Genomic DNA, 22,436 nt, shown 5'->3' on the forward strand with positions numbered 1-22,436 from the left:
GAAAGAATCTGTGAAGTAAAAGACAGGTCATTTGAAATTATCCAGTCGGGAGAACCAAGGACAAAGAGGGAGAGAGTGAAGAAAGCCTACACATTATTGGAATCCCAAAAGGAGAAAAGAGGGAGAACAGGGCAGAAAGCTTGTTTAAAGAAATAATGGCTGAGAACTTCTCAAATCTAGAGAGAGATTTGGATATCCAAGATCATGAAGCTCATAGGTCCCCCCCAAATTTCAACCCAAAACTGTCTTCACCAAGACACGTTGTAATAAAACTATCTGGAATCAAAGACAAAGGAAAGTTTTAAAAGCAGCAAGAGAAAAAAATTCCTCCCATACAAAGGACAAAGGTTAACAGTGGGTTTCTCAGCAGAAGCCTTGCAGGCCAGGGGAGAGTAGAATAATGTATTCAAAGTGGTAAAAGGAAAAAACAGCCAGCCAGGAATACTTTACATGGCAAAGTTGTCCTTCAGAAGTGAAGGAGAGATAAAGCCTTTCCCAAACAAACAAAAGCTGAAGGAGTTCATCACACTAGAGCTGCCTTACAAGAAATGCTGAGAGGAGTTCTTCAAGTTGAAACGAAAAGATGCTAATTAGTAACAAGAAAACATAAAAATATGCAACACACTAGTAAAGTTAAGTATATAGTCAAATTCAGAATACTCGGATACTGTAATATGGTGGTATGTTAATAGCTCTAGTTTAAAGGTTAAAGGACAAAAGTATTAAAAACCATAGCTACAATTATTTGCTAATGGCTACGTAGTATAAAAAGAGGTAAATTGTGACATCAGAAATGTAAAATGTCAGTAGAGAAGTAAAAGGGTAGAGTTTTTGTATGCAATTGAAGTTATCAGCCTAAAATAGACTATTGTATCTATAAGGTATTTTATGTAAGCCTCATGGTAATCACAAAGCAAAAACCTACAGTAGATACACAAACAGGAGGGAATCAAAGCATACCACTATGGAAAAGTCATCAATTCACAAAGGAAGACAGCAAGAGAAGAAGAAAATAACAAGGGAACTACAAAACAGCGGGGGGGGGGGGGGGGAAACTGATAAGATAGCATTGGTAAGTCCTTACCTATCAGTAATTACTTTAAATGTAAATGAATTAATTTCTTCAATCAAAAGACATAGAGTGGGTGAATGGATTTAAAAAATAGCATGGTGACTGTAGTTAACAATACTCTTATATACTTGAAAGTTGCTAAGAGAGTAGATCTTAAATGTTCTTATCACAAAAAAAATAGTAATTATCCAAGATGATGGAGATGTTAAATAACCTTACTGTAGTAATCATTTCACAGTATATATATATATATATATATATATATATATATATATATATCAAATCACATTGTACAAGTTAAACCTACATGGTGTTATATGTCATTATATCTCTGTAATTCTGGAAAAAGAATTATGTATGTAGAAGAGCAAAACCATAAGAATAGCAGGGACACTCCTATCAAAGAAAAATAAGGACTTGCTCTACCAAATATCAAGACTTAGTATAAAGCTGTAGTAATTAAGACAGTATGGTGTTGATACAAGGATAAACACATTGACAAGTGGAAGGATGAAAAAGCCCAGAACCAGTCATATATATGGACACTTGATTTATGACATTGATGGCATTGCAGATCACTGAGGAGAGTCGATTATTATATGAACAAAATAAAATTGGATCCTTATTCTACACAAAAATAATTTTAGATTGATTAAAGGCTTAAATAAGAAAGGCAAAAAATTTTAAACTTGTATGAGAAAGTATAAAATATCTTTATGCCCTTGAGATACAGAAGGATTTTAAAAATAAGATATAAAAAGCCCAAATCTCGGACTGACCACCAGAGTACACATTCATGTGTGAGATCCCAGGGAGCCCAGCCAAAAAAAGACAGAAACCAGAGGGAGATTTGTCCTGCAGACAGAGCTGCACCTGGTGAGGTGTGTGCTTTTGCTGTGCCTATGACTGAATACATTCCCCAACCCACACAGTGTAGGCAGTGGAAAGCAGAAGTCTCACTGATTGAGGTATCATAGGATAGAAGTAAGGGCTGGAAAAGCTGTTGGAAATTTAGGTGGGGAGCTCCGAAGACGAGGGAACCAAAGAGAGAGTTAACTCCCAAATCTGAGTGTAAATTCTGCCCAGATCCTTGAGTGACTTCCAGACTATTCAAGTGCATGGAAAACCTCCAGAGGACCAGGCTAAATTAGCAACAGCTAGAAGCTAAAAAAAAAAACAAGCAGAGGGCCGGCCCAGTGGTGCAGTGGTTGGGTTCACATGTTCTGCTTCGGCGGCCAGGGGTTCGCTGGTTCAGATCCCTGGTGTGGACCTACACACCGCTTGTGAAGTCATGCTGTGGTAGGCATCCCACATATAGAGTAGAGGAAGGTGGGCACAGATGTTAGCTCAGGGCCAGTCTTCCTCAGCAAAAAGAGGAGGATTGGTGGTAGATGTTAGCTCAGGGCTAATCTTCCTCAAAAAAAAAAAAAGAGGTCAGCTGCTGCACGCTGCTGGGTGGGAGTGGAGGTAGGGTGGCATGCAAGATGTTGCAGTTTGAATCCAGGCAAGTTAATTGCCTACTAAAACAAGAAACAGCAATCCTCAGAAGAACAAAACAGACTCTAGAGTGCTACATAGTATTATCTATGATGGCCAGTCTTCAACCAAGAAGTATTAGACATCCCAAGAAATGGGAAAATAAACGTGACCCACACTCAGGGAGCAAAAAGCAATAAATAGAGACTGACTCTGAGCAGACCCAGATATTGATTTAACAAGGACTTCACAGTTGTTATTATAAATATATTCACAAAAGGAAAGGAAAATGTGATATTAATGAATGAATAAATAGGTCCTCTCAACAGAGAAACTGAAACTATAGAAAAGAACCAAATGGAAATTCTAGAGTTGAAAAGCACAGTAGCCGAAATGAAGAATTCACGAGAGGCTCAACAGCACAATTAAGATGGCAAAAGAGAGCAGCAGTGAACTTGAAGATAATAAGAATTAGCTAGGATAAGAACAGAGGGGAAAAAAATTGAAGAAAAGGAAACAAAACCTCAAAGATCTGTGATACAATATCAAGAAGTCCAATATACATGTAATTGGAGTTCCAGAAAGAGGCAGAAAAAATTTTTTGAAGAAGTAATAACTGAAAATCTCCTAAGTTTTGTGGAAAATATTAATTTACAGATCCAAAAAAAGCTTAACAGACACAGAGTAGAATAAACACAGAGAAAACTACACCTGTTTATGTCATAGTCAAACTGCTAAAAGCAAAGATGAAGAAATTTTCGAAGTGGTAAAAGAAAACTCATTACAGGCAGGAGAACAATGATACAGTTAATGGATGACTTCTCATCTGATACAACGGAGGCCAGAAAACACTAGAATGGCATGTTCGAATGCTGAAAGAAAGAAAGAACTGTTAACCAAGAATTCCATATCTAGCAAAAGTATCTTCAAAAATGGTGAAATATATACAAAAATAAATCATTATGTTGTACACTTGAAACTAATATACAGTCATGCGTTGCTTAATGATGGGGATACATTCTGAGAAATGTGTTGTTAGGCAATTTCATCACAAAGAGTACTTACACAAACCTACGTGGTATAGCCTACTGCACACCTAGGCTATATGATCCTAATCTGATAGGACTGCCATCATATATGTGGTCTGTTGCTGAAGGAAACATCATGTGGCGCATGACTGTAATCTTATATGTCAGTTATACCTCAAAAAGAAAAACTGCCAAAAAATGAAGGTGATTGGGTATGTAAAGATTTCTTAGCTAGGATGCAAAAAGCACAAGCCATAAAGCAGGAAATTGATATATTGGACTTCAAAATAGAACTTAAAACTTTGACTCTTTGAAAGATATTTTTAAGAAAATTAAAAGTCAAGCTAGAGACTGAGAAAATATTTACAGAACACGTTTACAGTAAAGGGCTTATGTCCACAATTTATATATTTTTTAAAACTTTTACAACTCAGTAACAACGTTTGTCAGATGTTTCACCAAAGAAAGTATACCAGTTGCAAATAATCACATGAAAAGATGTTCCCTGTCATTGATCATGAGGAAAATGCTACTTAATGTATTGTTACACACTCACCAGATTGGCTCAGATAAGAAGAATGACGCCAGCAAGAATTGGAGAATTGGGGAGCAAATGGGAAATGGTACAGCCATGTTGGAAAACAGTTTGGCCGTTTCTTGACAAAATTAAACCTTATGAACCAGCCGTTCTGTTCGTAGGTTTAGATCTTTACCTAACCCAGAGAAATGAAAATATATGTCCACACACACATTTGTACATGAAGGTTCGTAGCAGCTTTATTCATAACAGACAAACCTAGAAATAGTGTAAACTGCAATAGGAGAATGGACAAACAACATGTGATATGGTGCACTGCTCAGCGCTACAGAGGAATCATACAACAACGTGGATGAGTCTCAGAAACATCATGGCAAGAGAAAGAAGCTAGATGTGAAGAAGTACATAGCGAATGATTCCATTTCCTTGAAATTCTAGAAAAGGCAAATCTGTGGTGACAGCTGATACTGGTTGTCTGGGACCAAGGGTAGGGTGAAGGCGTTGACTGCAAGCCCCAGGGGGTTTTGTAGGAGTGTTGGGAATGCTTTATATCTTGAGTGTGGTGCTGATTACACAACTGTATACGTTTTCCCAAACTCATCAAACCTCACACTTAAAATGAGAGAATTTTACTGTGTGTAAGTTATACCTCATAAAACTGTTAAAAATTTTAAACGTTTGTAGAGAGGGCGTTAAAAAAGTGAAAGGCTTATTTGCCATGCAGTGGAACACTTCTAATTGTGAAACCGTAATCCCAGGGAAATTACCTGAGATTGTGAGCATATTTTGAAAGAAGGTCTTTAAATAAGTAATTAAGTTAAAATGAGGTCCTTAGGATTGGCCCAGAATGACCTTATAAGAAGAGGAAATTGCACACAGTCATGTACAGAGGGAAGACAATGTGAAGACACGGGGAGAAGACAGCCATCAACAAGCCGAGGAGAGAGGCCTGCAACAGCTCCTTCCCTCGCGGCCCAAAGAAGGAGCCAACCCTGCTGACTCCTTCACTTCCAGCCTCCAGCACTGAGAGACAGTACTGAGCCAGCCAGTCAGTCTGTTGTACTTTGAGACGGCAGCCCTAGAAAACTAATGCAGGTAGGAAGTGTAAAACAGCTTCGAACCTGACTGAGAAAGTGAACCATATTTGGCAGTATATGATTACGAACCGAATGAAAGGTGGAAGTAGTAAAAGCCGTAGGTGCTTAAGAGAGGGCATTTGGTCCCAGTGAAGCCCCAGGTAAGTCTTGATAAAGCAGATGGAATTGGAGTTAAACCCTAAAATAGACATGTGTGAGGTGGGTGGACAAGAGCACATGAGGATATTCAGGACGGAAGGTGAGACAGTATTCCTTTAACGATTATTTATTCACCTACCATGAGCCAGGCACTGTGCTCGGGTCTTGGAATCTAATGACCCAACAGAGGGCACTCCCTGCCGCTGGGGTGCACACGGCCTGAGATGATGGAAGTAGAAATGAGCAGGATTGTTGGGGGCACCAGCGCATACTTGAGCAATGTTGGCACAGAGGACCAGGTGGGAGAGCTGTTGAGTTGAGTTCTGTCTCCCTTCAGCACTTGTTATATTTGTAATATGTAATAAAGCACCTGATTTTGCTTTATGATTATTTCATAAAAATGATTTCTCATCATTAGACATTTGAATTAGCTGGATTTCCTCCTGCATTTCGAAGATTGCACAGGCAGCTGGATTCCAGGCTCCTTGAAGACAGCGGTATTGCCTCTCCTTTCTTGTTTCTCTCATCTTAACAGATGCTATGTAACACAAAGCCAGAGTCAGTGACCCTGTACCTTGTATTCCTGGGCCCCTCCCACCGTCAGCCACGTCTCTGGGACAACTAGCACTTTGTGAGCAAGGTGATCCTTGTGGATGTTCCTTTTCTGGCATTCTGTCCACTGGTGACTTCTCTTGTTGCTTGTACAGGTGGTAACAATGCCAGAATATCTGAGGAAGAGGTTTGGTGGCTACCGGATCCAGTTCCTGCATGCTATTCTGTCCTTATTCCTCTATATCTTCGGTGATATCTTGGTGAGTTGTGTAAAAGCCGGCCCAAGAAAGAAACCCCCCAAAAAATCATATCAAGAGGCAGGACTGTGCTAGATTTGTCCCAGCAGTTCACTCTGGAGCCCCTCAGTTGGCCCCTGCTGTCTAAGCTAGAGTAGAGAAAAAATAACTTAATAATACTTTGCAAAAAATGAAAGGCAGAGGCTTCCTCTTTGTCTCCCAAGCCTAGGTTACAGGTCTCTCCTCTGGATTCTCAGAGAACCTTGGTCTTAACTGTGTCATGACATTTGGTGATGTCACTCCCCTGCTTAAAATAATCCGGGAGTTTCCACTCCCTTTTCAAGACAGCCTGAACCCTGTGTTGTGAGCTGTGAGAACTGTGCCGTTCTAGCCCTACTTCTCTGGCCTTGGCTCCTGCCCTGTCCTCACCATGCTCTAGCCACACTGGCTGCCTTAGTGTTTCTCAAATCCAGCAAGCTTATTCCCACTTCAAGCCCTTGACACTTGCTTTATACTGTATCTGGAATGTTCTTCCCCCAGATTTTTCAAATGTCACCTCCTTGGAGAGGCCTTGCACAGGTGTGCCCAATCTTTACTCCATTACTCTGTTTTTATTTTCTTTGGAATTTTTGTTACCATGTCACAGAAATTTGTTTCCTTGCTTATTATCTGTCTTCTTTACTTCGATGCAAGCTTTTTGAGGCCCGGGGCCTTGCCTGGCTTGTTCATTGCATTGTCTCCTGTTCTGAGAATGTGTTCAGCACGTAAGGCATTTGATAAATGTTTTTCTGAATGACTGAAGGAGTGTCACTTATCGCACTGCATGGAAACTGCGTATTTGTTGGTCTGTCTCCTTCATTAAATGTAAGCTACTTGGAGGCAGTGTCTGAGTTTGGTAACCCTTGTGTCTTCTGAACCCTGCCAAATATCTACTACATGGTTGGCACTCTGTAAACGTTTGGTGAACAAATGAGTAGATGAATGTTGGGAGAATCTCTCCCTATTGTATCCCTGGCTTTGGAGACCAGAATAACAAACCAAGAGGTTAGCCAGTTCAAGGATATGCAAATGCTTCAAATCAGTGTCAGATAAGCCAGAGTCACCAAATCCATCCCACGGGCCCATCCGCCTAGTGGTCAGCTTTGTACCATCATTGAGCTAAGAATGGTTTCTGTAGTTTTAAAGGGTTATAAAGAATAGAGACAGGATGTGGCCTGCAAACCCTACAGTATTTACCATCTGCCCTTTACAGAAGAAGTTTGCCAACCCCTGATAAGCTGTCCCCTTTGCCTTTTCCCAGTGGTAGCACTACAGGAACATCTTCTCTGAGCACACTCCTGGCTCTGAGGCTCCAGGGAGGAAGAGGCTAAGTTGTATTAACGGGATTAATTGGGTTAACCCAAGCCCTAAAGGTGCTCACCGTGGCTGAATTCATGGGGCACAAGCCTTGTTGCCCACCAGAACTTGGGTAGACCTCACCCTGTGTCCACTAGTGGTGGAGTGGGTGTGCTAACCAGAGACCACTTGTTGCAGATGGTTTCCAAGGTCAGTGTCTTTATGGGATTGCTGTCAACTGAGCTGGAAATGAAAGTACAGCCCGCTGCCATTGTGCTCATTTCAGGTGGAGGTATGCACTGGTGCCATGTTCATGAAGCTGATTTGGGGGTTTGATGTTTACCTGGTCACCACAGTCTTGCTGACAATTACTGGCATTTATACCATCACAGGTGAGGCTACTCTAACCACAGAGGTATTTATATTAACACAAAAGCTCTGCTTCTTCTAGCGGAGTCCTGGTAGACGTTGTGGCAGGGGTCTCCAGCTTTTGCCTTTTCCCTAAGTCTGTAGATCATATTTCTGAGGCCAGAGGGGGCTGGATAGTGAAAATAATCAAGGCAGGGGTGCCTAAGTGGCATCCTACCCCTAGGAATCAGATCTGGCTGGCGGGGGCTTCCAAGGGGACTGGCAGGGATGCAGTGATCGTGCTGGGGTGGGGCAGAGCCTGACACTGCAGGCCATGAGGTAAAACTGTAGAAACACACAAAGAGAATGAGGAGGAGGCAGCCGCTTCAGGCCACCTGGTCAGGCCATCAGATGAGATCTTTTATGTAGGCAGTTCTGTCCTAGACAGCGTCTGCCAAGATTTTGAGAGTGGGGGCTCTCATCGCTTGTTTTTCCAGCCGCAGTGCAGATTTTGGGTGCTGGTGAGTGTCCCTAGCAGCTCACCACAGTCCGAGTGGGGAGAATGCACTCAATCAGTGGTTCTCAGTGTGTGTGGATAGGGGAGCGGGCTTGGGCTTTGCTCCCCTGGGGCCACAAGGTAATGTCTGGAGACATCTTTGGTAGCCAAATTAGGGGATGCTACTGGCATCTAGCAGGTAGGGGCCGGGGACGCCACTAACTGTTGCTTCCAAACTGAGATTTTGTGATTAAAAATGTACTTTTTTGCTTAGGAAAACTACCAGATTTTCATTCATCCAAAAATGAGAAGTAAAGGGAAACAAAGAAGGGCAAGATAAGAATCCAACAAAAGATCATAAAGGATATTAAAGAGAGAAAACAGGATGTACCAAGACTAAGCATGAGTAGTTGTAAGACCCACTGAATAAAAAGGCACAAGACGTGTGACTGTGGAGTTCTGGGAGGAAACAAGTACACAGAATAGGGATGCAGAAGTAACTTTGAGCAGAGAGAGTCAGTGTGGCTTTTGTTTCTCTTTCTCTTGCCTATTCAGGTGGTTTTGCAGCTGTAGTTTACACTGATACCTTACATGCTGTCATTATAGTCCTGGGATCAGTCTTGTTAATGGGCTTTGGTAAGTAAATCTTGAGAGGACCGGGCTCCGTGGGTAGAATCTGAATCTGAGAGCTGCCTGGGGCCATGTCAGCACCTTCATCTCGCAGAAGGGACTGAGATCCTCAGAACCCAAGAGCATTGTCTAAAGTCATGCTGAAAGTGGGGGAGGAAACCTCCTCACTGCAGAAGAAGGAGGCATCAGGGCAGAGGAGGGGCAATGACACACTTTGTGCTTTGGAACAGCGGTCATGGGTGGCCGGCCACATTCATCCCCAGCTCTGTGCCTCTGTCCGTGCTCTTCCTCTCCAGTTAGAAGCCCCTCTCCTTTTTGTCCACTCAATCCACCTGTCAAGGTCAGTGGAAGATCCACTCGTAAATGTGTGATTCTGTGACTATTCCATCTGCATGTCTTTCTTCTCTGGACTCTCACGTCTACCACTCAACTCAGTTTTTTGATCCATACCTTCATTATTTATTGACTGTGTCACATAAATAAACTATACCCCCCAGGTCTAAAACTTCTTAAGAACCAGAACTGCTGTGTCCCTCACAAAATATGCAGTCTGAGGCACATGGCAGGTGCTTATTAAGTAATAGGAATGAAGATAATAGCTGATATTAATTATCAGGTACCGTGTAGGCATTCATCTATATTGCCTCATTTAATCACCACAGTCGCCATGAGGCATAGCTACTATTATCATCCCCATTTTACAGATGAGGAAACTGAGTTTCAGTTGAGCAACTTGCACTAAAGATACACCAAGGGCAGAACTCAGAACTGGGTTTCTACCACCAAAGCCAAATATGTGAACTAACATATTCCAGTACCTGGAATGGCAAGTACACTTACCTTAAAGTGGAAGTTTCCTTCCACTAGCTAGAAGTGCCTTAGTGAGCTTGATGTTACCCGCTGCTCCATGAATCACGGATTGGTCTTGCAGAAACCTGGAAGGAAAGGCTCTTGGCTCAGGTATTGAAAAATTATTGAAATTATATGTGAGTACAATTGAAGGATTGTGGTTCCGTAGAGCATGTTTTCAAGCCCCATGGAATGAGAACAGAGAGAATCAAACAGAGTCGCACAATCCTCAGTCTTACCATTCAGTAAGCATTAGTGCTCCATGAAGTATACTCAGTGAGGTGTTGCTAGAACACCAAATACATTTCAGGCAAAATCCAAGGAATTTTTAAATGAGCTAGGAAGCAATAACTAACTTGAGTGACAAAACTATAAACTATAAAACACACAAAGCCATTGTGTTTAGTTGTGTGCTAGTGTTGGACATCAGCATTTTTAAAACCTGCCAAGTCCACCCCAATAGTTGAGAATGACATCCAAATAAACTTTAGGAGCAGGTGGAATAATCCATTTAATGTTAGCAATTATATCTCTAAATTATGTGTTCTCTACTGTTATAGACTGAATGTGTCCCCCCAAAATTAACATGTTGAAATCTTTACCCCTATTGTGATAATATTAGGAGATGGGGCCTTTGGGAGGTGATTAGGTCCTGAAGGTGGAGCCCTCATGAATGGCATTAGTACCATTATAAAAGAGACTCCAGAGAGCTCCCTCGCCCCTTCTACCATGTGAGGACACAGTGAGAAGATGGCCATCCCTGAACCAGAAAGTGGGCCCTCACCAGACACCCAATTAGCCAGCACCTTAATCTTGGACTTCTAGCCTCCAGAACTGGGAAGTAAACTTTTTTTTATAAGTCACCCAATCTATACTATTTTGTTATAGCAGCCCAAATAGACTAAGACATTTTCTGAGAAATTTAATAGGATTTTTTAATTGGGGTGTTCATGTCAGTTTTTTTGATAAGTGAACTATCATAAAGTAAAGGACTAATTATTTTCTTTTAAAAATATACAAGAACTTGCATATCCAAGTGAGTTATTCACACTAGTCACTGTGGGAACCCATGCATATATAGGTTTTTTTTGTTTTAAATTTTATTTTATTTTTTGCTGAGGAAGATTCACCCTGAGATAACATCTGTTGCCAGTCCTCCTCTCTTTTTGCTTAGGGAAGGTTAGCCCTGAGCTAACATCTGTGCCAATCTTACTCTATTTTTTTTGTGTGTGGGACACCACTACAGCATGGCTATTGAGTGGAATAAGTCTGCACCCGGGATTTGAACCTGCAAACTCAGGCAGCTGAAGCAGAGTACATGGAACTTTAACTGCTCGACCATGTGGCTGGTCCCTTACTTTTTTATTTTTAATTTTTGGGTAATAACATACACAAGTAAACAAAACAGAAAGGTACACAGTGAAATACTTGTCTCCCTCAGTTTCTCAGTTCAATTCTCCAGAGACAGCCAGTATTCTAAGTTTTGTATATATCCTCCAGAGATATTCTTCGTCTATGCAAACACTTTTTTATCAGTGAGATATATATTTTAATAGAAGCAAAACAAAATTTTGCAGCCTGTTTTTCCACCGCTGGCTCTATATCATAGGCACATTTCTATGTCAACAAATAGAGATCTACTGCAGCTTTTTTGTTTTTGTATTTGTAATAAACTTTTTATTGAAAAGTACACATCAAAGTGTATAGCTAGGTGGAATATCACAAAGTGAACACTCTGGTAACCAGCACTCAGGTCAATAAATTATCTTTTTGTTTCCTTCCTTTCTAAACTTTATACCTTTTATTTCTTTTTCTTGTCTTATTACATTTCCAGGACCATTAGTACAGTGTTGACCAGAAGTGGAGACATCAGGCATCCTTGTCTTGTTCTCAGTTTAGAGATAAGCTTTGACTATTTTACCATTAAATAAAATATTTGCTGTCAGTTTTTTATATGTGCTCTTTGTCAGACCAATGAGGTTCCCTTCTATTCCTTAGTTTACTGAGATTGTTTATCATGAATGGGTTTTTAATTGTGTCAAGCATGTTTTCCACATCCACTGAGATGATTATTTTTCTCCTCTATTCTATTAACATGGTGAATTACAGTGACTTGGTTTTGAATGTAAACTCAACCTTGCATTCCTGGAATAAACCCACCTTTGTCAAGGGATACCCCAAATTCCTCTCCAAAGTGGCTATATTAACTAACGTTGTCAGTAATTTATGAGGATATGTTTCCTGACCTCCCAGCCAACACTTGATGTTTTAAAACTTTAAAAATTTTCCCAATAGGTGAAGAAAAAAAGGCATCTCATTTTTTTAAAGATTGGCACCTGACCTAACAATCGTCGTCTTTTTTTTTTCCCTGCTTTTTCTCCCTCAAATCCCTCCAGTACGTAGGTGTATATTTTTTAGTTGTGGGCCCTTGTAGTTGTGGCATGTGGGATGCCACCTCACCGCAGCCTGATGAGCAGTGTCGTATCTGCACCCAGGATCCGAACCGGTGAAACCCTGTGCCAGCAAAGCGGAACGCACGAACTCAACCACTCGGCCACAGGGCCGGCCCCTCATTTTTGTTTTAATTCGAAGTTTCCAGGTGCTGGTGAGCTAAGCATCTCTTCATACAGTCATGCATCACCTAGTGACATTTGCGTTGATGATGGACGTGCATATATGACAGTGGTCCCATAAGATTATAAAGAGGATGAAAGATGCCTATTACCGAGTGATGTCATAGCCATTGTAACATCGTAGCACAATGCATTGCTCACGTGTTTGTGGTGATGCTGGGTAAACAAACCTGCTGCTTCATCTCAATATCGAAGTGGCATTTCTCCCTCCAAACACCACCTCTTTGATCCAAGCGATGGACCAAGTAGTGACAGCAGCTTTTAAGGCCTACTACCTGAGGAGGACCTTTGCCCAGGTTCTTGCTGCAACTGAGGAAGACACCGATGCAAGTCTGGAAGGGTTACAACATCTATGACTGATCAAGAGCCTTGCTCAGGCTTAGGAGGATGTTACCAAGGAGTGCACGAATGACCTCTGCAAGAAGATACTCAGGAGGCTCGTCCATGACTTCCAAGGATTTGCCAAAGATGAGGAGGTTGCAAAAATCAGCAAAGCTGTGGTGGAGATGGCAAGCAGCTCTAATCTGGGTGTGGGTGAGGACGACACTGAGGAGCTCCTAGAGGTGGTTCCTGAGGAGCTGACTCATGGGGAGTTGTTGGAACTGGAAGAGGAATGCGTAGCTGAAGAAGAGACAAGAGAAAAGGAAAGTGCAGGAGAAGAAAAAGAAGAGCCGCCAAGAAAACTCACAGTGAAGGCTTTAGCAGAAGCTTTTCAGACCTCAACAAGCTCCTTAAAAAGTTTGAAAACATAGACCCCAACACCAAAAGGTTTTCATTAATAGAAATGTTTATGATACGTTATCTGCTTACAGGCAAGTCTGTGATTAAAAAAATGAAGAAACCAGCAAACTACCACAGGCATATTTCTGACAAGAGGGACAGTTCCCCAAGAAGAGCTTCAGGCAGGTCCTTCAGGAGGCGTCCCAGAAGGCACTGTTATCATAGGAGACGACAGCTCCACGCGTGGTATTGCCCTGAAGGCCTTCCAGTGGGAGAAGATGTGGAGGTGAAAGACAGTGTTGTTGATGATCCTGACCCTGTGTAGGCCTGGGCTAATCTGTGTGTTTGTGTCTTAGTTTTGAAGAAAAAAGTTTAAAAAGTAAAAAAATTAAAAATGTTAAAAATAGAAAAAAGCTTATAGAATAAGGATGTAAAGAAAGAAAATACTTTTGTAGAGCTATACAGTGTGTTTGTGTTTTAAGCTGTGTCATTACAAAAAGAGTCAACAGTTTAAAAATTAAAAAGTTTATAAAGTAAAAAAGTTACGGTAAGCTAAGATTAATTTATTATTGAAGAAAGAAAATCTTATTTGATAAATTTAGTGTCGCCTAAATGTGCAGCGTTCAAGTCTACAGTAGTGTCCAGTGATGTCCTAGGCCTTCATGTTCGCTCACCATTCACTCACCGACTCACCCAGAGCAACTTCCTCCTGCAGGTCATGGCCTCCTCCATTCACGGGCAGTGCCCTCTACAGGTGGACCGTGTTCTGTCCTTTATACTGAATTTTTACTGTCCCTTTTCTGTGTTTAGATATGTCTGGATATACAAATGTTTACACTGTGTTACAGTTGCGTACAGTATTCAGTACAGTAACATGCTGTACAGGTTTGTAGCCTAGGAGCAATAGGCTGTACCATCCAGGTTTGTGTAAGTACACTCTGTGATGTTCACACAACAACGAGATTACCTAACGATGCATTTCTCAGAATGTATCCCCGTTCTTAAGTGACGCATGACTGCGCTGAGTGGCCATTTGTATTTCCTCTTCTGTGAATTCCCTGTTCATATTCTCTACCATATGTCTTTTCTTTTTCCTACTATATTCCTTTCCAGTAGTTTTCCTTGGCTATTGATGTATAAGAGTCCTTTATACATAATGCAAATCTCTTTTTTTCAGTCTAACAAATTTTTAACATAATTTCAGACATATAAATTTTAAATTTTGAGGCCAAATTTATCAACTTTCATTTTCCTTTTTGTGTCTTAGTTAAGAATGTATTCCCTAACCCAAGTTCATAAAGATATTCTCCTGTTTTCTTCTAATAACTTTGTAGTTTTGTATTTCACCTTTTTTTATCCACATGGAATTCATTTTTAGAAGTGCCATGAGATGTTTTACTCATTTTATAGTCACTGAGTATCCTTTCATTGACTAGTCTTGACTCCAAAAAATTCTGAACCCATTTCAAAAATCAAGTCTATATCAGAGGAACATTGTTTAATATGCCAAAATAAAAGACCTTTTTAGTTAAGTAAGTGGAATTATGGGTGGTTTAGTGCCTTTTAAAAAATATTTTTCTTTAATGTTGAGATTTTACACCACTTAGGATATTGAGAGAGATGCCATAGACTCTGAAGAAAATTTGAACTACAAAGTTTCATAAATGTTTTGCTGGCATTGCAGGAAAACAAATGTTAATTTCTGTTTTAGTCAAGATTCTTTAGATAACTTTTGATAGAACTTTAGTTCAAAACTAGTGTAAGCAAATAAGTGCTCTCTTGGCTCAGATAAGTAAAAATTCCAGGGGCACACTACCTTCAGGCATGGCTAGATCCAGGGTTCTGAATGAACCAGATGAACAAAAGAGCTTCAAACTGCCATACTAGCTTAGAACCCCAAAGGAAGGAAGCAGGCTTTTTGGGTTCCTTGAACAGAAGGATCCTGGGACAAATTCTGATTAGCCCAGCTTGGGTCTCATGTCCATTCCTGACATATCAGTTGTTGCCCAGGGGACAGAGAACATTGGCCAGGCCTGGGTCACATGCCAGTTTGGAATGATGGACAGTTTGACACAGCCCACCTAAGCCACACAGGATGGACTGTAAGTGGAAAGAGGGGTTCTGCTGCCAGAAGCTAGACGGAGCGGGGGGTGCTGGGTACACAACCACCAGTGTCCACTCTACTCTTCTTTCTCTTTGGAAGAGATGATACCTTTTCTTAGGTACATATAGTCGTTAACGATGTGTCAGTCCATTGCACTTTATGTGTTAGATACAGTCAATCAAACTGGGTCTGTCTTTGCAGTCTTGGTTCTTCAGACATATGTATTGTGTACTTTAAGGTACTGATAAATTTTATGATATTTTAAGCCTTTAAGGAAGTAGGAGGATACCAGGAGCTACTGCATAAGTACTTAGATGCGAAGCCAAGGATCACCCAGGAAGGAAACTGGACTGCCAAACCGGAATGCTACATCCCTCGCCTGGATTCTTTCCATATTTTCCGAGATCCCATCACTGGAGATCTCCCCTGGCCTGGAATCGTCTTTGGTGTCTCCATCCTCTCCTTGTCCTACTGGTGCACCAATCAGGTAATTAGACGTATTGCAGCTGAAGTGACTGCGGTGGGGGCTGGTGGTCATCGGTGCATTCCAGGCTCCACCACCGTCTCTGCACTGGCAGGCGACTGTGGGCCTCTGTGTACTCGGTGATCAGGTTTCCCTTCCAATTTTTATTTATTGCCTAAATAATTTTATAAGAAATTTTATTTAAAAGGAATTTCTCCCACAGTCCCATCTGTAACTCATCAACTATTTTCCTTCTTCCCTATCATTATATAAAAAGCACAATTTTTTGGATATAAAATATATGTCACTTCTCCCGAGTTGAGTGTTTAAGCGCAACCCATCAGTATTTCAGATGGATTTTTTAAGGACTCAAACTTAATTCTAAAAATTATATGGCTCTCTACCAATGGTAGGTCTTTACATAAATTGTGAAATATTCATACAGTAAAAAGCCAATATAAAAAGAAAAAGGAAGTACACTTACACACAATAACATGGACAGCTCTTCAAAGCATGATGCCAAATAAAAGAAGCTAGACACAGAAGGCTAGGTGCTGCATGATTACATTTGAATAAAGTTTAACACAGGCGATGGCGAGTTCTGCTGTTTAGGGATACCCAATTAAGGGGCAAAAAATTATAAAGAAAAACAGGGAAGAAATAAAACAGTCATGAAGTGTTCATTTTTGGAGCAAGGGAAGGGATTGAGGTTAAAAAGGGGCACATTTAGCACTATTATTCACAATTGCCAAAAGGAAGCAACCCACGTGTCCACCAGTGAATGCGTGAATAAACAAAATGTGTACCCATGCACTGGAATATTACTCAGCCGTAAAAAGGAAGGAAGTACTGATACTTGCTACAACTTGGATGAATCTCAAAAACCTTATGCTGTGTGAAAGAAGCCAAACACAAAAGGTCGCCTATTGTAAAATCCTTTTATATGAAATATACAGAATAGGCAAATCAGTAGAGACGGAAATCTGAGTAGAGTTTGCCAGGGGTTGAGGGGAGGAGGGATGGAGAGTGACTGCTTAATGGATATGGGTATTCTTCTGGAGTGATGAAAAGGTTTTGAAACTAGAGAGGTGGGTGATTGCACAAGACTGGGAATATACTAAATGCTCCTGAATTGTTCTCTTTAAACAGGGTAATTATATGGTTGTGTGAATTTCACCTGAATTTTTTTAAAAGGAGTCAGAGAGAGGCTTCTCGGGTACTTGGAGTGTTCCATCTCTTTGATTTGGATGGTAGTTACACAGCGTGCTTTGTAATGGTGGTACAATGTCCTTTCCGTGTGTTATATCACAATAAAAAAGGTTTAAACATTTTGTAGAAGAAATGCCGCAAACAGCTAACTCAAGTTTGAAAATGAAGGGCAAACGGGGAGAACTTGCCTGACCAGATATTTAAACATCTACAAAGTAGCAGTAATAAAAACATTTGGAATTCCTGAAAACAGATGCATAGACTACTGGAACAGAATGAAGAGCTCAGGGACAGACTCATGTACTTGTAGGAATTTAATAGATATTCAAGGAGGCTCCAGGGATCAATGAGAGAGATACACACCTTTTGATGTTGTTAGAAAAATCAGCTTATTATCTGGAGTAACAAAACTTCATCCCTACCTAATACTTATACAAAGGTGGACTTCAGATGGATGAAGGACTTAAATGTGAAAAGTAAAATTATATGATTGAGGGAAGGTAACATTAGGGAATATTTTTGAGACAGAGGGGGGAGTACAAATCATATCAATTTGATCACATTCCATATAAGGACTTTTAAACAAAGAATACCATAGACAAAGTTGACAGATGGCAGATTAGAAAAGATTATTAGAAATGTCTATAATGGACGAGACACTAATAGCACATCCGCAAGAAAAAAGGAGCTCCACTGGAAATGTGGGCAAAAGATAGTGACAGGCAATTTATAGAAAAGGAAATTCAAAGAAACGCAAATGCTGAAAAGCATACAACCCAGAGTTATCAGGGAAGCGCAATTTAAAACCACAATGAGACTGGCAAAAATTAGAAAGCTTGAGAATGCCAAATGTTGGGGAGGGTATGATGTTTCGGAACCCTCGTGCACTTCTGGTGGAAGTACAGACTGGTGCAGTGTGTTCTGGAGGGTAATCTGGCAATATTCAATGAAATTAAGTGTCTTGTACTCTGTGACCTAGCAGTGCTGTTCCTCAGAATCCACCTGAGAAATCCTCATGCGAGTTCATAAGGGACTCTGTGTGAGACATGGATCACAGTGTTGATTGCGTCAGTTGCTATAAAGGAGGTAACTGAAATGGGGGAGGGGAATGCTGGGGAATGCTGTGCGCGCAATAAAAGCAATGGACTGGATGTGCACATAGCAAAACTGATGAGTCTTTCAGATGTGCAGAGTGGAGAGACAGGGAGCGAGATGAGATCCGGAGCACAGTACGTGTGTAGACGGAGCTACAAGTTTTTTATTTGAATTGTTTCCCTCCATTTATTGTGTGTTTAATTATGCTCTATTACCTAAAAGATAAGAAAAATCCGTATTTTTCTTTTCAATTTCTACTATAACCGTAACTTTAAAAGTTGCCCCTGGCCTTCCACTTCTGGCAATGGGTAAACTAGGTCTCCTGAACCACCTCCCAATTCAAAATTCCTACGACTGCTGGGTAAAATATAACATACTTCTTTTATGGTCACAGAGAAGCTCATAAGAAAGGAAGAAAATCTCCAGAGGCTGAAAACAAAGAGAGAATTGAAATCCAGAGAGCTAAGCTGACACTGGCACTGACGCTGACAGTGCCCTCACAGTGTTTACAAGCTGGGTTTTCAAAGGCCTGGGTTTAAATGGCCAGATGAGAACAGGAGAAAGACCTTGAGTTCACGAGCAGTAAAGAGTGAACGCTCCGTGTAGACCTCGGATTCCTGAAAGGCTGTGACCTCAGTGCCAATGTAGACCAGGAAAAATCTGCCCACTAGCAAGGAGAAACAACAGCGGAAAGAAAGTACCTCAACCTGGGCTCCAGGGGGAGCAGAAACGTCTCCTCTGAGAATTCATAGTGGCAGACCTGCCTTCCTGTGTGTCTTGAGTTTTTAATTTACCTGTGTGGTCATGGTAACCTCATGTGAAGAAATGAACATAAAATCACCCAAAATTTGTTACCTGCTGACCTGGCAGGAGTAGTGGCAACTTCTCACTGGAGTGATGCACCCTCAACCAAGGCCGTGCAGGACTCACATAAATCTGCTCAGCCTGAGCCCCCCACAAAATTAGAAAACAGGGAAGAGTCTAACCGCCGTGAGCAAGAAACAGCAGAATTAGTGCTCCAGACTTCAGAAAGTTGACGTATTAGGTACCAAATACAAAATAAATGTTTAAAGAAATAAAAGTGGACCGGAAAACATTAACACAATTCTATCCAAAAAGACTGGTCAGATTTGAAAACTCAAACTTCTAGAAATGAAAGATATATTTATTGAGATGTAAAACTCAGAAACTGTTAAAATAGCAGATTAAATATAGCCAAAGGGGAAAAAAATTAGTAATCTGAAGACAGAACTGAAGCAATTGCCCAGAAAGCAAAAAATGGAAAGTGTGAAAGAGAAACAAAGGGACATGGAAGATAAAATGAGGATTAAAGTACATCTCATTGGAGTTCCAGAAGAAAAGGAGAGAGAAGCGATATTTTGAAGAAAAAGTGGCTGGGAATTTTTATAATTGTTGAAAAAGCAAGAATCATCAGATTCAAGAATCCCGGTGAATCTCAGGCAGAAATAATTTAAAAATCCACACCAAGACACTCATAATGAAAGTCCAGGACATCAAAGACAAGGGGAAGATTTTGAAAGCCACCTGAGAGGAAAGATTACTTAGAAAAGAAGAGAGTTATACCAACAACAGACTCCTCAGCAGCAACAAGGTAACCCAAAGGTAGAGGAGTAAAATTTTCAAATTCCCGAGGAAAATATCAACTTTAAATTACATGCACAGCGAAGGTATTATTCTTATCCATGGGCAAAATACAGACAGAACCTGCTCTAAAGAAAGACAGGAAGATGGACGTAAAGAAAAAGGAAGTACTGGGGCCAGCCCAGTGGCACAGCAGTTAAGTTCACATGTTCCACTTTGGCAGCCCAGGATTCACTGGTTCAGATCCCGGGTGTGGACCTACGCCCCACTTGTCGAGCCATGCTGTGGCAGGCATCCCACATATAAAATAGAGGAAGGTGGTCACGGATGTTAGCTCAGGGCCAGTCTTCCTCAGCAAAAAAGAGGAGGATTGGCAGCAGATGTTAGCTTAGGACTAATCTTCCTCAAAAAAAAAAAAAAAAAAAGAGGAAGTACTAAAGAGCAAGGAGGACTAGTTAGCAAAGATGTTGACAGGCACATGAGCAAATCTAAAGTGTTGGCTGAAAAATAATAATAATTACAAATGCAGGAAGTGAAAAACAGGACAAAACTGAAATATTAGACCACAGTTTGAAGTTAAATATACGGACCATAAGGGTGGGGAGATAGGTTTGTGTTACACTTGAAGTTGTATCCATGCTGAAACTTTAAGGGTAGCTATTAAAAGCATAGAAGTCAAATATGTAACTTCCTAACTAGTAAAGAAAATGATTTAAGGAAAAATTTTAATTAAAAAGAGGCAAACTGGGGCTGGCCCCGTGGCCGAGCGGTTAAGTTCGTGCGCTCCGCTGCAGGCGGCCCAGTGTTTCATTAGTTCGAATCCTGGGCGCGGACATGGCACTGCTCATCAGACCACGCTGAGGCAGCATCCCACATGCCACAACTAGAAGAACCCACAACGAAGAATACACAACTATGTACCGGGGGGCTTTGGGGAGAAAAAGGAAGAAATAAAATCTTTAAAAAAAAAAAGAGGCAAACTGGCACAAGGCCAGTTATTAACCCTTGGCCAACCACCATTTTTAAATAATAGTCCTTCCCTCCCGCCTCTGTGGAGTATACAACAATACACAGAAGTGCTTAGGACTTTCTACAGGGAGTGATAACACCCTTCTCATCACCCTTTCCTCCGAGTAAGAGTCATGTTTCTGCCCTTGCCCTGCTGCTGCTGCTGCCCTCCCTGAGAGACGGCCTCTTTTGTCATGGGGCTCAGCAGAGACCAGGGCCTGCAGCCTGGCTGCCCGGCGCGCTCAGCGGAGGAGGCCTGCATACGCTGGGAGGCCAGCAGCAGGATGCCAGACCTCCCGAGAAGCAGCGCCTGTTGCCTGAGGCAGGACCCTTCTGGGTTCTTCCTCCTGTTATTAAAACAGTACATTTGGAAAACAAAGAAAAGGTAAAGATGAAAATGAAAATCCTGCCTGTAGATTCCCCCACCCCAGGATTAACCACTGTTATCTGTTGGTTTATCCCTGTGGGCTTTTTTCTGGCTGTAGAGCCACAGCATATACGCTATTGTTGTATCCTCTGCCTTTTAGTTACCATCACACTGTGAGCATTTTTTCACATGATTTAAATGTTCTTCAAGCGCGTAATTTTAGTGTATACATTACGACTACATTGTTTTGAGGCGCTGGACCATGTCTTTATGATCTTTCTTAAGTGCTTCTCCACCTGCAAGCAGTACCGTTCTATTCGGTCTGAATGCACGCTGTCTCTTACAGCAGTAGCACCATGAAATGGGTCATGAAACATCTCCTAGGAGATTTTTGCATTTTTAAGGTCTATACTAGTTCATTTCAATTTACGTGAATGAAGTTGGTCGTAGTTCTAAACATTCATTTACTGCCAAGGGCCCACCTTTGCTTTGGTGTCACAAGGCCCTCTTCCTTCTGCCCCGCAGAGACCGTCTGTGGCCTCTAGGAGGGAGTCTCGTCCTTGCCAGGGGAAAGCTTGTGAGCACTGCGCCGCTGTGATTGGTGTGCAGTGCTAGCAATGAGGCCAAGGTCGTGTGTGCCATCCCTGTCCCTCCAGCAGCTCTGCACTGAGCAAAACGTGCTCGGTGGCCATACACGTCTCCTCTGGCCCTGGGTGCCCGGAGATGCCTGGATGGTTGAAGTGAGCAGCTTAGCAAAAACCTACCAGAGGGCACAGCCTGCCACTGCAGCAGGTCACAGTTGTCGCATCTGTGCCAAGGAGGCCCAGGCTTGATAACTGTGATAAAGCCACCACCCCACCTACCACCTGTGTTTCCTTGGCAGATTTTTGTCCAGCGGTGCCTAGCAGGAAAGAACATGTCTCATGTGAAAGGCGGCTGCCTCTTTTGTGGGTACCTGAAGTTGCTGCCCATGTTCAGCATAGTGATGCCGGGAATGATCAGCCGCATCTTGTACCCAGGTAAATTCTTGATTTTGCTGTGTTCACACTGATCAACTTCTCCTCTCTCAGAGATCAAGAGAGTTTTGGGGGTTATCAGGTCTCCCACAGTGTACCAGTGTTGAGGTGCCCAGACTGCTTTCTTGCGAGCCAGCAGGTCTGGATTAGGTATGTAGCCGAGCAGAAGTCTGGCAGAGACTGTGGATGTAGGTGGCAGGAGAGAAATTCCAGAGAGAAGTGCAGGCAGGAAAGAGCTGATCGATGCGTCTCCCAGCCATGGCTCAGTCTCTGTGGGGCACTGAGCCACACTCTGTGGGAAGGTTCAGTGGCTCCCCTGGCCTCGCAGGCATCATCATGGGAGGCACACTCGTGTGCAAGGCGCTATGCTGAGCTGACAGATGCTCTCACAGCCCAAAAGGTGGGGTTTTGTGGCCTTAACAGA

At 41.7% G+C, this 22,436-nt stretch overlaps 1 protein-coding gene across 8 annotated transcripts in view; it reads left to right on the forward strand.

Moving 5' to 3' along the window:
• The window catches only part of LOC103560317 (sodium/glucose cotransporter 1-like), a 99,474-nt gene that overhangs the window by 54,837 nt on the left and 22,201 nt on the right, over window positions 1–22,436 (forward strand). For 3 of the 8 annotated variants that reach the window (XM_070628163.1, XM_008534371.2, XM_070628162.1), the window contains 5 exons: window positions 6,057–6,161; window positions 7,759–7,864; window positions 8,872–8,952; window positions 15,519–15,739; window positions 21,880–22,015. In XM_070628163.1, coding sequence (XP_070484264.1) covers window positions 6,057–6,161; window positions 7,759–7,864; window positions 8,872–8,952; window positions 15,519–15,739; window positions 21,880–22,015 — 649 coding nt within the window. Of the gene's footprint in view, window positions 1–392; window positions 1,073–5,884; window positions 6,162–7,758; window positions 7,865–8,871; window positions 8,953–15,518; window positions 15,740–21,879; window positions 22,016–22,436 lie in introns of those variants that run through there. The other 5 variants (XM_070628169.1, XM_070628164.1, XM_070628168.1 and 2 more) reach the window with 4 other exon arrangements.

Source organism: Equus przewalskii, chromosome 7 (assembly GCF_037783145.1).
Source record: "Equus przewalskii isolate Varuska chromosome 7, EquPr2, whole genome shotgun sequence".
In the NCBI taxonomy this organism is placed as follows: Eukaryota; Metazoa; Chordata; class Mammalia; order Perissodactyla; family Equidae; genus Equus; species Equus przewalskii.